The sequence below is a fragment of the Cnephaeus nilssonii genome (genome assembly GCF_951640355.1).
Source record: "Cnephaeus nilssonii genome assembly, chromosome: 15".
Lineage (NCBI taxonomy): Eukaryota > Metazoa > Chordata > Mammalia > Chiroptera > Vespertilionidae > Cnephaeus > Cnephaeus nilssonii.
This window is the reverse complement of record NC_137086.1, coordinates 23,850,555-23,865,852: the sequence shown is the minus strand read 5'-3', so window position 1 is coordinate 23,865,852 and position 15,298 is coordinate 23,850,555. Positions and strand designations below refer to the sequence as shown.

At 40.4% G+C, this 15,298-nt stretch overlaps 1 protein-coding gene across 3 annotated transcripts in view; it reads left to right on the top strand.

Annotated features, from left to right (window-relative positions):
- The window catches only part of SRBD1 (S1 RNA binding domain 1), a 155,988-nt gene extending 140,952 nt beyond the window's left edge, over window positions 1-15,036 (top strand). For 2 of the 3 annotated variants that reach the window (XM_079791774.1, XM_079791775.1), the window contains exons 20-21: window positions 9,773-9,957; window positions 14,110-15,036. In XM_079791774.1, the coding sequence (XP_079647900.1) occupies window positions 9,773-9,957; window positions 14,110-14,399 (475 nt within the window). In that variant the 3' untranslated portion in view covers window positions 14,400-15,036. The remainder of the gene's footprint in view (window positions 1-9,772; window positions 9,958-14,109) is intronic. The other variant, XM_079791776.1, reaches the window with a different exon arrangement.
- The last annotated feature ends 262 nt before the right edge of the window (window positions 15,037-15,298 follow it).

Here is a 15,298-nt window from a genome sequence, read left to right as displayed (position 1 = left end):
TTAACGCAAAATACAGGTCTGGGACAGAAGAATCACATAACCCAACCAAATATTTACTTGGAAAGGTAAGGATCTTCTGTACAAAAAGCAAGCAGTGTTTATTCTTAATTTGTAAAAATCTTGTGTCAGGTTTTTAAGAGCAGAAGTTGGTCAGAGGGTACAAACTTGCAGTTGTAAGGTGAGTGAGTTCTGAGCATATTATGTACAGCAGGGTGATTATAGCTAATAATACTGTATTATATACTTTAAAGTTAGTGAGTAGATCTTAAATGTTCTTACCACAAAAATGGTAATTATGAGCCCTGATGAAAGTGTTTGCTAATGCTGTGGTGGTAATCATTCTGCAGTTACATAAGTGTATTATCTTGAAATTACACTGTCAATTATATCTCAGTAAGGCTGGGGATGGGAGGAAACCCCCACACACAAAAAGTAGAATTAACGCAACAGATACACAAGGGCTCTGTGATGAGATAGAAGGACTTATCTGATGCTCATGGATTAAAAGCAGTTGGAGCAATATGGTGGGAGGCCCTGTAGAGGTATTCCCTTGCCCTCTGCCATGCACCTGCAGTAAGTCCAGCCGGATAGGGCTGTTGGGCCCTGCTGAAGTCTCTTTCTTTCCTGTTCAAGGGTTTAGTGTCTCCGAACTCTTCTTTTTGAATCGCTTGCAGCTGTAATGCAAGAAGTTTAGATTGTTTTTATTTTAAAACAAAACAGCAGCAGTAGAGCAATGACATTCACAGATTTAATATTAATAGTTTCGACTGTCACCCGGAAGGCCAATGACTTGTAATTTTTTTGAGGGGTAAGTCATTTAGCCTACTGAGTGTGTCTAGCTCACCTCCTCCCACATCTAAAATTTACTGCAGCTTTACTCTGCATTCTCACGCCAACTAACTTCTGCAATGGTAAAAACATGCTTCTTTGTGGGAACCTTGCCTGAAAAGAAACCCAACTACAAATGCTGTAAAAGAAATGAAGATTAAGTTAACAGACCTAAGAAATTATTTGCAAATTTGAAAGATCTTAAATTTTTCTGGTCTTGCCTCACAAAAGTTGGCAGCATTCAGACATGAAAATTACGGCAGAATGATTGCTGGCTTTTGATAAGTGATGTCTTAGGATGTGTATCAATAGTTACCTACATTAACTTCTATGAAGCTATGATTAGACAATATTAGATTGCCTTTTCATAAAGAAACATAACATCATTAAAGAGAGGTCAAACCTAAAATCTAAACATGATAAATAGACGAATTATTGAAAGGGATTTTTTTTCTTGTTAGTAGTTAAAACTCAAACATCTTACTGTAATTCCCAGGAAGTTAACATTCATCATATTTTCCAAAGTGCCTTCACAAAGAGAAAAATGATGAAAGAGAATCTACCCACTGGAGAATCAGATGATCAGACTGTGGGTTTCTTAGGAATTGATTGTTATATCAAATGTCCCACACGCCATTCCCAACACACACCCCACATGAAGTTTGGGGCAAAGAATCCCGAGTCTTTACTGTGGATAGATAGAACCCATAGTAAAGGGCTGTTTCACAAGGGAGAAAGCCCTCTATCAGTAGAGTGCCAGCCTGCCTGGGTTCAGATCATGCCTATTTGATCTGGGAGAGTTGTTTAACCTCCCTGTACCTACCTCAGTTTCCTTGTCTGTTAAATGAGGATAGTACATATCTCATGGGATTACATAAGTTAATATCTATAGAATTCTTAGCACCTGGGACAATAAGCTTATTGGTGTTGCTATAAGTATTATTACTGTTATTTTTGTTGTGGTTGAGAAGGGGCTATCAAGCTGAGCCATAAAGAAAAAGAGGGTGGCTTATGACTGGTAGTCTCCCGGGGGTGGGGGTGGGGTTTATCATGAGATCTGGATATCATTGAGGTCATTTAACATTGTTAATGAACATTAACACTGGGTCTTGGACCTGTCTTTCCTATGTGTCTGGAGCAGCCTGTCAGTTCCCGGGGGAGGAGGAGTGAGGAGTTGCTGGCCAGCCATAAGGTTGTGCTTGCCTCAGTCCCTTCCATCTCCAAAGTATCTGCCCTTCTCTTCTCTTCTCTTCCCCAGGTTTAAATCATTCAGTCTGGAGCCTGAAACGGAGTAGAATATCGACTTAGTCTCCATTATCTCCCTCCTCCCTGCCTCCTTCCTGCCTGTCTTCTGACTTTCTGTGTGACCATAAGCAACTTACTTTGACCTTAATTGCCTACTCTTTAAATGGAATAAAAATGGCTCTGCCCATTCAGAGGACAACCAGGGCATTTATGGAAATGACAGATGTTAAGCATTTTCCAATTTCATGAAAGGAGAATTCCTTGGCCAGATAGATAGAATCCACCGGAAAAGGGCTGTTTCCAAGGAGAACGTCCTTTACCCTAAAACATGGGCTTTATCCCCTAGTAGCGTCGGAGCTGTTTAACTTTAGCTCTACCATCTCTAGCCGTATGTTTTTGAATACTACTTTTTAATTTGCCCTTCTCTTTCAAATATTCACAGGCACTAATACATGTTATGGCTTTACAGCCAGTAAATTAAATTATATGAATTCTAAACAGGGTTTTTGAAATGTTAGAGAGTCTGCAGCCTTTGAAACCACTAACTTAATTTTTTCCAACTCTTATTCAGTAACTCAAACAGAGCCAAACCTTTTCCTTTTGAATTTGGTTTTAAAAATAATAAATTGCTCCCAGGCAGTGGTCCTGGGTGCCAAATTTTTATCTGGGATCTAAATCTTCTGTCTGCATCGAAAATCCCCCACAATAAAGGGGTAAGGAGTGCTAATGATGATGTGATATATGACAACTTTTACCTTAGCTACAACCCGTGGTCTCAGCTGTGTAACGTTGGGCAGGTCACTTAATCTGAGTTTTGATTCTCTTATCTGCAAACCTACAGCCACAATAATTTTTTGAGAGAATGAAATCATCTTTATGAACACTTTCAAAATATCTATTTACCTGCATGTAAAATCCTACCTCTAAGAGCAGGTCTAAGTGGGAGATTATTTATTCCAGCAGTGTCATTGCTTAAAAGTAAACTGCAAGCTCATTCAGGGCAAAGGCTCTGTTACCAAACGTTCAGTCTTCTCCACAGTAAATGATACTTAATGAGGAAGCTGGATGTGCGATTTTTTTTTTTTGCCTTTTATTATATAGAATTTTATTGGGGTGACATTAGTCTACATGAACATATAGGTTACATGTGTGGATTACTAATTTATAAAATCTGTATATAGGACCATATGCCCACCACCCAAAGTCAAATCTTCTGTCACCTCATATTAGGACCCCTTTCTTCCCCCACCCCCCTCCCTCTGGCAACCAGCACACTGCTGTTTGTGTACATGAGGTTCAGTTTTATAGTTCACATATGAGTTAAATCATATAGTTCTTAGCTTTCTCTGTTTAACTTACTTCACATAATGTTATCAAGGTCCATCCATGTTGTTATAAATGACACTATTTCATTGTTTCTTATAGCCGTGTAGTACTTCATTGTGTATATATACCACATCTTCTTTGTGCGATTCTAAATTATCCTCCAAGGCTTCAGCATTTTGTCACATTCTGTTGAAGAGCCTGAATTTTAGCAAATCTTTTATCATTTGAGGTTGTGTGGTATGTGTTTAAAATGGCCGGACTCAGTGGGAAGAGGATGATCAAACCAAGTGAAGTTGAGTTGTTTGGATACTTTTGGTTTTCTTCATGGGGTCAGGGGGTGTTTTTAAAAATGTGAAAAACTGATTTTCTTTTGTTACTTATAAGTTAATTTCTAAGGCAATTCCTGAAATAGGATTTTAGAAATCGTTAGAGCAACCACAGCATTTCAGCAATGATGCCTTCTCATTTTTATATACTCGACTCATTTGTATGTATATGTATATACATTTGGGTTTTTTAAATGATAATTTTAATCTACACTAATAAAAGAGAAAGATGCAAATTGACTGTACCTTCACGACGCCCACCAGCCAATCAGGAGTGAGTATGCAAATTAACCCAACAAAGATGGTGGGTTAATTTGCATATGCAGGCACCGAGTGGCCAGGGGCGGGGCGGGACGCAGGCGTTCCACACCGCCCCAGCCGCTCAGGGCCTCTGGGCAGCGTGGGAAGGCAGGGCTGGAGCGGAAAGGGGTGGCTCCGGGGCTGGAGGGGAGAAAGGCGGTTCTGGGCCCGGAGTGGAAAGGTGGTGCCGGCAGCCAGGGAAAGGAAGGCCCATTCTGCACGAATCTTTGTGCGTTGGGCTTCTAGTTAAGTTATAATCACACAGTATATCATACCTGGTTCTGACATAGGAAAAGCTACATCAAAATCAGTGCTACTTATTCTCTGTGATATCAGTTATTTCATTGGTCTTAGGTATTTTCTTTGATGTAACTATACAAGCAATGTCTTCAACTATATTTCTAAAGAGAGCATCCTAAATCTTTTAACTAACTTTTTATTTTTACTAATTTAATTTTCTCTTCTAAATTGCTAAAATAAAATAGCTTTCTAAGGATATGTTCTCCTACATACAACTAATGTAACATGCATCAAGTATCCAGTTTCTGTGCATGCATACCAGACCTTTCAAAAAGAAGGAATAGTTAGTTCTTCCGAAGTTAGAAGCAGGTAACAGTCTGATACTTATAAACTGAGTCTTTTGGAAGACAGACTGTATTCCTTAGGCTTATCCTTTTCAGCTCCTCCTGTTTTGTTGTTGTTTTTATTCTTAGATGCAGGAGGTGTCCCCAAAGTCTCCAAATGTTGCCAAGCCAGTAGTGCTGAAAAGGCCCCGCTGCAGCCCAGGTAGCTGCATACCGTTTGAAACTGTACCCTCAGATCAGAATCTGTAAGGACTTGTGGAACAGCCTCATTGCCCTTTCTGAAAGGGTTACTTTTTTTTTTTTTAAGTTCATCTGCAATAAGTTTTCAAAAGCCAGTCAGCTGTAAGTTCTTGTGAAAAATGACTTGCTGTAACTTTCTGTGGTTGATTAAGTGCTAAGAAAAGCAATTTAAATATTATCCTCACTTACCTACCAGCTTCTACAGCACAGTAGGTGTTCTGGGGCCTCTCCATAAATGCACTCTACTTGAATTTACCATTACTCATGGATTTTGTACCAGCAAAGGTTTTTAAGGATTCTGGCTCAGTCCAGGGTCTCAGTTTAACAAAGAGGTTAGAAGTTTGAAACGATTCGTTGATGATGATTACAGTGAATTCACATTGCTGCCCCTTCGAGTTGACTGCTGAAAGGTGGGTAAAGCCAGGGCTGCCTTTTATCTAATTGCGTGCTGCTCCCTGCTAACCTGTATCAGTTCTCCTGTGGATGCTATAAAAGAAATAGCAGGTTTTTCTCCTTTGCCATGTTGGAATTTATAGTCAGTCTTTAATATTAAGTGCAGCAGATTTAAAAATATATAGTATCTGTGGTTTTTAGTATAACACACTATCACTAAATTTTCATTTGTGTCCCAACGCTTACTCTACAATCACAGTTAAGATGGCAGGTTTTCTCCTCGAATAAGCTTTCTTTTTATATCATTGAATGTCTACCTGTATTACCTATTATGACCTGTTTTATCTGTACCTTTTTATTTCTAAAATGACTGTGCTCTTGGAATTTAACGTTTTGTTTATTGACGTAATGATTTTAAAGCTGAGTAAAACTAATGGATAAAAATAAACAAGTACAAAAAGCTCTCTTAAAAGTGTTAAGAGTGGCTAGACAGCTAGCAGATCTTTGCCCTTGCAGCATGTTCTTTGTGGAGTTATAAATCCTGTGAGTTTGGCCTACACATATGGGCTAATATTAGGCCGGTTTTAAAGTGATGGTGTTGCATCACCGCGGTTCTTCTGTGCTCTGTGGGATATCACGTTGCTTTAATGTAATGAGCCAAGCCCTGGGCTCCTAAGCTTTTTTTCTCCATGCTGGAAATGATTACATAAAACTGAATGCCTATATCGGAACTCCTGTGAGTCTTGAGAATTTCATATTCTTCAGGAAAAAACCTTACAAAGACTTTTATTCTTTGAGTGCATTTGTAACAGGTTTCTGTTGAAAATGTCAGTGATTTTAGGTTCTATGGCATTCTGTTTGAAAAACAAGCATGCTCTCTACAGCAAGCTCTGTATTTTAACTTTGTGCAGATGTACGTGAAAAGAACATGATGTGCTCATTTGTTGCACTTATGCTACTTTCTTACTTTAAGTAAGATGGGTGAAATTACATATTAAATAAAAACAGCAGCTCAGACAGCACTCCTTAGCAAACTGAAATGCCTTCCAGAGACAGTGGAGAAATGAGACTCACTGAATTGTGAGAGATTGTCTACTGAAATGCATTTATATAACAATTTCTTTGTGGGATTTATCAATATTAACTGTCTAATGTTTAAAACTAATCTGCCATTAAGTTGTGCCGGTGAAATGTCACCAAAAGTATTGTATTTTATAGCTTAACCAAATATTGCCATTTAATTTTTGACATAACTACAGTTATAAACAGACACACATGGGTGTGTATGGTATGAAACTCTGTTTAGTGAAAATAGCTGTGTGTCCTTGGGAAAATTATTTAACCTCCCTGAACCTCAGTTGTCCTTTTCTGAATGACATATCTGTCTTTTAGGGTTATTGTCAGGGCTAAATAAGAACATCTGTCAAGCACTAACATAATGCTTCACGCATAGTTATCAGTACATGTCCATTTACATTCTGTGTCCAAGCGTCATAGAGCACATTATGTTTTTATATGGTACTTCTGAGCCAGAAAGGACTTTGTACTGAGTATTACATACTCAGTTCTAAGTGAAGCTTTGTATTGAATAGTCCTTATCACGCTCAGTTCTAGGGTGAAAATTCAGAATATGTAGAATAAAATTTTTTAGGATATTTGAAGAACACATGTTTGAGTGATTACTGAGCATAAAACATTGTTTTCTGTCATTCACGGTCAAACGTATTTGAAATCCAATAAGGTAGAGGTCATTCTGAATGCTATTCCCAGCTCATTCTGTAGTTCCTCTCCCTTGTGTTTGCTATGTTCCTTTTTCTGCAATCCTGTTGTAACTTTTAAAAAGTTTTCACATTTAAAAAGCATTTGACTTTGTTCCATAGTCATTTAAAAATAGCTCTAATCAATATGAAGCATTAGCTAGGAGCACAATTTGGTCATTTTTTTATTGATTTCAGTTACTAGTGCCCTCAGGCTTAGTGTGTGAGAATGAAAATGATATATGAAATATGCATTCAGATTAAACATACCAACCTTCTTTTTACATCTGCAACCACTATAAACGGAATTCTTTCAGTGGAAGTGACTTTGGTAGATGTTAGTTACACACAACAACCTTAAGTCTCCTGAGCCAGTATTTCTGTTTTGGTAAGTTGCTGCCATTTAGTTACTTGTACTAACTATGAGATGCTATTCAAGGTTATAGATTTACAGCTCATGAATATACTTTTTTGGCACTTTAACAGTTGATTGTAGGCCAGAGTCTTGGGGATTTGAAAGATGTTCTGGTAAATACCAGGGAAGCCTGCTCAGCAGGGCATGTATTATTTAGAAAGTTGAGCAAGGAAGTTGGCTGTGGGCAGAGGTTGTCATGTATCATCTGCCCCATCAGTCAAAGCTCCAGCAGCTGTTCCCTGTCACCAGGGCCCATATGTGCTACTGCCCATCCATCAGCACTAACAGACACTGGCTGCCTCTCTGGTGGGCTGGGGAAGCCATGGACACAAATAGTGGGTAGCTCACGGGCCGCCAGTTTGGATGGAAGCTCCTTTCTGAAAAAGGAGACCAGGCACCGACTCCTTGATCTTTCATTAGGTCATTAACCAAAATACATTGTCAAGAGAATTAATTAGATTTTAGAGAATCTGTTTTTGACCAAAAATATGGCTTTCGAAATGTATGGGGGTTGCACATTTGAACCCAAAGAGACACATTAGTGAAATGAGAGATGTGAGAGTTTACTCCAGCAGATATCAGATTACCAGTACCAGATTATCAGCAAAGAGGCCTTTCTGGTTGAATACAACAATGCAAAAAAGACTTGAAATCACAAGTATTCCTTTTGCAACAACCTGCAAAATGGCATAGATCCCAATTCTGATCATAGACAAGTCTCCAACATTTTCCTTTTTCCCATCTTGTATTCCAGAGACATCCTAAGAGGAAAGGATTTGACGGCATTAGTATCACTGTCTGATTACTGTGTTGACGTTTTTAAAGTGCCATTAATCATAGGAAATGAAACTTAATGATGTAGAACAGCGATTTTCAACCGGTGTGCCGCAAGAGGCACACTGGTGTGCCACAAAAATTTTTAAGACATGCAATACCTGACTATTTAGTCAGCAGCACTGACCTCTTTTCCCTTAGATTGTAAAAAAAAAAAAAAAAAATGACAACAGCCAACATAATAGCTGGCTGATGTGAATGAATCAAAGTTATACCTATTTTTTTTTTTTGTCAGATCAGCAAAAAATAGAATATATTTTTTGGTGTGCCTGCCGCACAATTTTAGTAATTTGTTTGGGTGTTCTTTGAGATGAAGAGGTTGAAAATCACTGATGTAAAAAAATACCCAGCCAAGGAATATCAAGAAAGTGAGCTACACCCCAATATTCAGATGAAATTTAAATGAAACACAGCTTAACCCTTTATTATTTTTTTCTTAATTAACTCATTATTGCACTCCAAAAGCTAAGTAATTGATAGGTTGCTATTCAAGCAAGAGAAATGGAAAACATAGCAAAGGGAAATTGAGAAAGGCAGATAATTTTATTTTGTAAATATTGCAGCTATCTACACTAATAAAAGAGAAAGATGCAAATTGACCGTACCTTCGCGACGCCCACTTGCCAATCAGAAGTGAGTATGCAGATTAACCCAACAAAGATGGTGAGTTAATTTGCATACACAGGCGCTGAGCGGCCGGGGGGGTGGGGTGGGATGCACTGCCCCAGCCGCTCCGGGCCTCTGAGCAGCATGGGAAGGCAGAATGGCGGCTCCGGGCCGGAGCAAAGGCAGAAAGGCGTCTCCAGGCCGGAGCGAAGGCAGTGCTGGCAGCCAAGGGAAGTAAGGCCCATTCTTGCACGAATCTTCGTGCATCGGGCCTCTAGTATAATTATAAAGCTTATAAAGATAATGTTCATCTTAAGGCTATATAATTGCAATCTTACTTTCTATCACTTCCATTTTTCTCTGTTGATGCTGAATATACTTAGTGTACTGATTTTAATTAGTTCATGTGAGGCTTGCCTGTTGATGGCATTTGAGAATTACTATGCTTGCACAGGTGACACAAGTACAAAGCAATGATATAGCACCTGACTAGAGTAATGCATTTGTCAAAAGCTGGCAGTGCTTGTTGGGGATTTTTATATAATCAATTCATTGTTGGTATAAAATAATTTAAATTCAAATAAGTTTTCCTAACTGAGATTTTAGGAATCATGAGGTAAGTATAGGTATCCTTATTTAGCAAACACATATGACACTAAACTCTAATGAACATTACACTGTAAAATATTTCTGACCTGTAGGTGCAAGAACCGCAATGCATCCCTTCCCCCCCTTTTTTTTTTCAAGACAGATCGTGTATTATATCATGGACACATAGTAGGTTTTCAATAAAGACTAATAGATTACTATATGGATCTGAGATGACTGAATTTTAGGGTGGGCTGTATAAGGAAATTGGAAAAGAAGTAATATTATTAATAAGTGTTGGTCCCCTCCCTTTCCTCTCTCCCCTTGCAGGTTTTTATCCTTCATTGGAGGAACACTGTGTGAAATTGGGAAGCCTGAAATGCAACAAAAAATAAAGTCATTCCTTGAAAAGGAAGGAATAGAGAAACTTGCAGAAAGATTACAAACAACAGTGCCCTCTTTACAGATCATCATAGATGGTCTCAGCCAGCCTGAAAGCTTTGACTTTCGAACAGGTAAGCAGTTGAACTTGAACAGTAGCACCTTTCATTTGCATAGCTCACGATAGGTCCTATGACCCTCACAACAATCCTATGCGATAGGCAAAACAGATGTTATTCTCCCATTCTACACATGAGAAAACTAAGGCATGGTAACCTTCCTTCAAAGTCATTTCAGTTAGGTAGTATCCAGAGCCAAAGCTAGAAGCTAGGTCTCCAGATTCCTCGTTCCCCACTTACTGTCTACATGCATTATACATGTGCTGCTGTGTGCATGGAGGCACACATTTTTCATCATCCTTTTCTAAACGGTTTTTATCTCATAGGAACCAGAAGTCCAAAGTAAGGCATTCAGTTCACAAACTAAAAAGTGAATCTTCCTAAATTAAAGCCTTCCAAGTTCCTGGATTCTGTGTCAATGAACACATTAAACAAATAAGATACTATCTCTCTGTTGATTTTTCCTTCTAATTAAAAGTGCTCTCAGCTTTCAGCACAGGTAGATGGTGAGGGAACTATGCCAGCCAGAGTTGTTGAGAGCAGTGACCCGGTGAGAAAGAATTAAGGTATCAATTTCCCAAGGAAATTTGAATAGGAAGCCCTGAGATTTGAATGAATCTGCACTTGTCTCATAACCATGCTGAGGGCTTGGTTCTTTTCATTCTTTGTTAGGCTGTATTGGGGTGATGGGACATAATTTTTTGAAAAAGTTTAAGGGAATTTAAAAACACTGCCAGCAAGCTCATTATACTTTTACCTCAACTTTTCAGTAAGTTTGAAATTAATTTTTTTAAGTTGGAGAAAAGTAAAATAAAACATAGAGTAAGATCTATGCCCAAAATGTAGGAGTCGAAGTCTCTGGGCAGTCCATCCAAAGTGTCGTTGAGTAGGAATGCAAAGTAGAGCCATGGTTCTCAAACAGGGCGGGACTTGAGGGTGGTGTGCCTAGAACCACTGCATTAGAAGGTTGGCCAATGTGCTCCAGCTGCAGGCATCCTGAAAGGGTTTTGCTGTCCATCTTTATATTTCTGTCTCGGGGTTGATTGCTCTGTTATTGCAGTTACACTGTAGGCTCAGGGCAAAGATCAACTCTTAAATTATATAGTTCAGTTAAATAGCCAGCAGCCAAGTAGAGATCCTCACCTGGTGATGCCCATAGTTGAGCCGAAACCTGATGCATGTAGGCTCTCGACTGGGCTTATCAGTTACTGCAGTTTTTATCATTGGACAAGTGAAATTTCAAATGAGTCTCATCTCTCTTCTCCATTTTCTCCAAAGGATTTCTCTTCTTGATGCAGCATTCTTTTCTGATACTCATCCTATCTTCTGTGTTCTCAGTGACACAGTTCTATTTCATTAGCACTCTGGTTGCTAGTCGATTTCCATAATTGGGTTCTTCCTAAGCAGCTTTATGACGGGACTGAATAAATGTACCTTGCCAATCAATGTGTTAAAGTTTGCTGGTACGTGGTGGATTTTCTGATTTCTCAGTGGCCCAGGCTGTCTTCAGGAGCATATCAGGTAGTTCCTGGCTCTGCTTTTCCGTGCAAAATCAAACTAAGCAGCTGATCAAGAACCTTTGGGGAATCTGTACCAGCCGGACCTCTACAAGAAAAAAGGGGGGAAAGACTTTTCAAGCATAAAAACAATGCCTATGGGGCCTCGGAGACCATCTTGCCTCTGACCCTGATCCATGACTTAGTTTCACTTTGCTTGGACACAGTCAGTGCCCAGCGTAATATATCCTCTCTATTAAAATGGTAATATGCAAATTAACCATCACTCCGCTACATAAACCACGCCCACCAGCCAAGCCACGCCCACCAGCCAATCAGGGCGAGTATGCAAATTAACCCCAATCCAAGATGGCTACAGCCAGAGAGAGCAAGGTTTCCCAGGTAACAGAGTAAGCCAAGCTTTCCATAGCCATTGCAGGCCTAAGCCTCCACTCAAGCTACAAAGTTTCAATTATAGAAGGTAAACAAATTCAAACAAATGGCGGCAGAATGGAGCTTGAGAGAGCAGGCCATGGTTGCCGGCGGCAACAGGGGAAGCAAAGCTTTCCGCACACCCTGGCCAGGCTCACCCGCTTAAGGCTACAAAGTTTCAATTGTAGAAGGTGAATTAACTGCCACAGAAATGGCTGCCGGAGCCCCAGGCTTGGCTCCGCTCCAGGCTACAAAGTTTCAATTGTAGAAGGAAAATAAATTCCAGATACCAGGGCCTCCCCTTGGGTTGCCAGGGGGCATGGCCGGCCTCCAAACCACCACAGGCCCCTCGCTCAGGCCGCCCCACACCCCAAGGGAACCCCCACCCTTATCTGTGACACCCTTCAGGGCAAACCAGCTGGCCCCCACCTGTGCACCAGGCCTCTATCCTATCTAATAAAAGAGTAATATACAGATTGATCATTACTGCAACACACAATATAGCTGCCCCCATGTGGTCAAAGATCCTGCCCCCATGTGGACACAAGATGGCCAGCAGGAGAGGGCAGTTGGGAGGCACCCGGCCTGCAAGGGAGGGCAGTTGGGAGGGACCAGGCCTGCAAGGGAGGGCAGTTGAGAGGGACCAGGCTTGCAAGGGAGGGCAGTTGGAGGTGATCAACCCTGCAGGACAGGGCAGTTAGGGGTGACCAGGCCAGCAGAGGAGGGAAGTTGGGGGCAAACAGGCTGGCAGCAGAGTGGTTAGAGGGTGATCAGGCTGGCAGGCAGAAGCGGTTAGGGGCAATCAGGAAGGCAGGCAGGCAAGCAGTTGGGAGCCAGCAGTCCTGGATTGTGAGAGGGATGTCCGACTGCCCGTTTAGGGCCCGATCCCACCAGGAGTCCCAGATTGGAGAGGGTACAGGCTGGGCTGAGGGACAACCCCCTGCCGTGCACGAATTTCTTACACCGGGCTTCTAGTTACATTATAGTAGGTTTCTGCTTCGGCATCAAGTGAAATTCTACAGAATCAGTTCCAGTGTTAGCATATTCCTATTTTTATGAGATTTGAGTTTTAAAGAAGGCTTTTGTTTTACAGGAAGAAGGTGAGTTTGTAAAAAATCTTGATTTCAGTGTGGTTGGGCTGGGGAAGGGAACAGAGAGGTGACCAGTTGTTAATACAAATGTAAAGGATCGCTTCAACAAGTAATCAGGATAAAGCCGGCAGCTGTGGAGGAAAAGGAAATGGAATGGGTGGGGGGAAATGAGGTCTCAGTGAAAGGAGATCCAAGCACAGAATGTGTTCTTTGTTACTAGAATCAACATCCAGTAATCCTAGGAAAGGGGGCCAAGAAGAGCGTGGATAAATGGAATCCAGAGATAATCCAAACGCCCCATTTAAACTGTTGGTTCTAACCTTCTCCCTTATAAAACCTTTGTTTTTGTTTTGTTTTAACGAGGGCCATAATGATTCCTTGCATGCTTTATGCCCACCTTTCGGGGGCTAGTATTATTAGTGAGCAGAAGGATGTGCACCGGGGTGAGCAGGAAAAGAGGGCTGGGAGGACCTTGAGAACAGAGCCTGCACGGCTTCACCTTTGTGTCCCTAGCACCCAGCAGTGCCTGGCAAGGAGATAATAGGAGTTAATAAATGTTTGATGAATTAAGAATCCATAAATTTTGATTGGATAAATATATTCAAAATGGATAGAAATTGATTCCTGAGCTCCAGATTTGTTGGGGAGAAGTGAGACAAAAGAACATTTGAATTTCATCTACGTTTGACCAGATGTTGGTGTGCTTTCTTCCACCTTTAAAAAGTGTGAGGATTCAGGCACTGGGTAAAATCTCCCAACCTTCCGTCTCCCAGGGTCTGACTTTCTCAGGGTTTGTGATTCAGCCTTGTGTATTCATTGGGCAAAATTATTTCCTAATCGCCTCATGAAGAGGAAAATAAGAGTCCTTAAGTGGAGTGCCAGTGTTCACATGTTAACAAGAGAGTTTGAGGAGAGGAGAGTGTGTGAGTAAATTTCTTGACTTATTTCTACTGTGTGAGTGCTGATCCTCCAACTAGGATGCATTTTCTCCAAAGGCAGGCCGGAGTCCAGCTCCTTTTGTGTCACCCCTGATTGCTTAATATTGGTCTGGGCACATAAGTGAGATGTAGCCAATGCTTACTCATTTGTGTGTCTACGAAGTGCAGATCCTTATTAAACTAGATGTCTTTGCTCCCCTTTCCTTGCAGATTTCAGTCAACCCGATTTCAAGAGAAGCATAGTCTGCTTGCAAGATCTGGAGGTTGGGACAATTCTTACAGGCAAAGTTGAGAATGCCACTTTGTTTGGCATTTTTGTGGATATAGGAGTGGGGATAACAGGGTTGATTCCCATACGAAATGTAACAGAAGCAAAGCTTTCTAAAACGAAGAGGAGAAGGAGTCTTGGACTGGGCCCTGGAGAAAGGGTGGAAGTCCGAGTAATCAACATTGACGTCCCCCGATCTCGGATCACTCTGGACCTCATTCGGGTGTTGTAAGTGTCCCACTGAAGGCCAACCACTTTATTTCCTCATTTCTACTGATTGGCAAGAATAAGTCAGAATGTTTCTGACTTCTAAATAACAGAAGTCACTTAATATAAGAAGTGTTTTCCATACACTTTCCTAATTTTTCTTTCTGAATAAATAGCAAACCAATAGTTTGATTTCTTTTCACCTTAAAGAAAACAATAGGTGTCCTTATGTGGCTTTATATAGTAATGATTTTCTGACCAAAATTTTATTTTTTTGTAACTCATCTTTGACTCCTTTTGCATTTTGTATAAGAGATTATTTCAACTTCCAGTTGCCAACTTGCCTTGCTGGACTTGTATGAAATTGTCTTTTTTATTTGAATTATGCAGTTTTAACTCTCATTTTTTATGGATTTTTAAAAATCAGACTTTTTGAATTTGATTTGTGGCTTTTCTTTCTTGACAAGCAAACTAAAAATATATCAATAAAAACGATCCTTATATGTCTGTAACCATCAGGTGGATGGCTCAGAACATTTCTCAGAAGAATATATGTATTGGTGACTTCAATAAAATTTTGTGTCAGTGACCTGGTTTTTGCAATGTTGTTTCAGTGAATGACCTTGGAGTCATTTTGATTAAAGAAGGTGTGGCGCACACTTATACAAATTTCGTATCAACCAACTGTGCTTTGGCGGAAGAGGGAAGCCTTTGGAAATTTGAAGAATGACTCTGTTTGACTTAGCATAGAAGGGTACATTCTCTCTAAAGCATTAGGATTAAGCTTCAGATTGGGACAGAAATGGCCTTCCTGAAGATTGAATGTAGACCATGTGTGAAAGGGAAGAAAGGCTAGTAGATAAAGCAGGTGACTCTGCATTTTTACTCAGGGGAGATGGGAAGTATTGGCGTGCCCACTCAGGG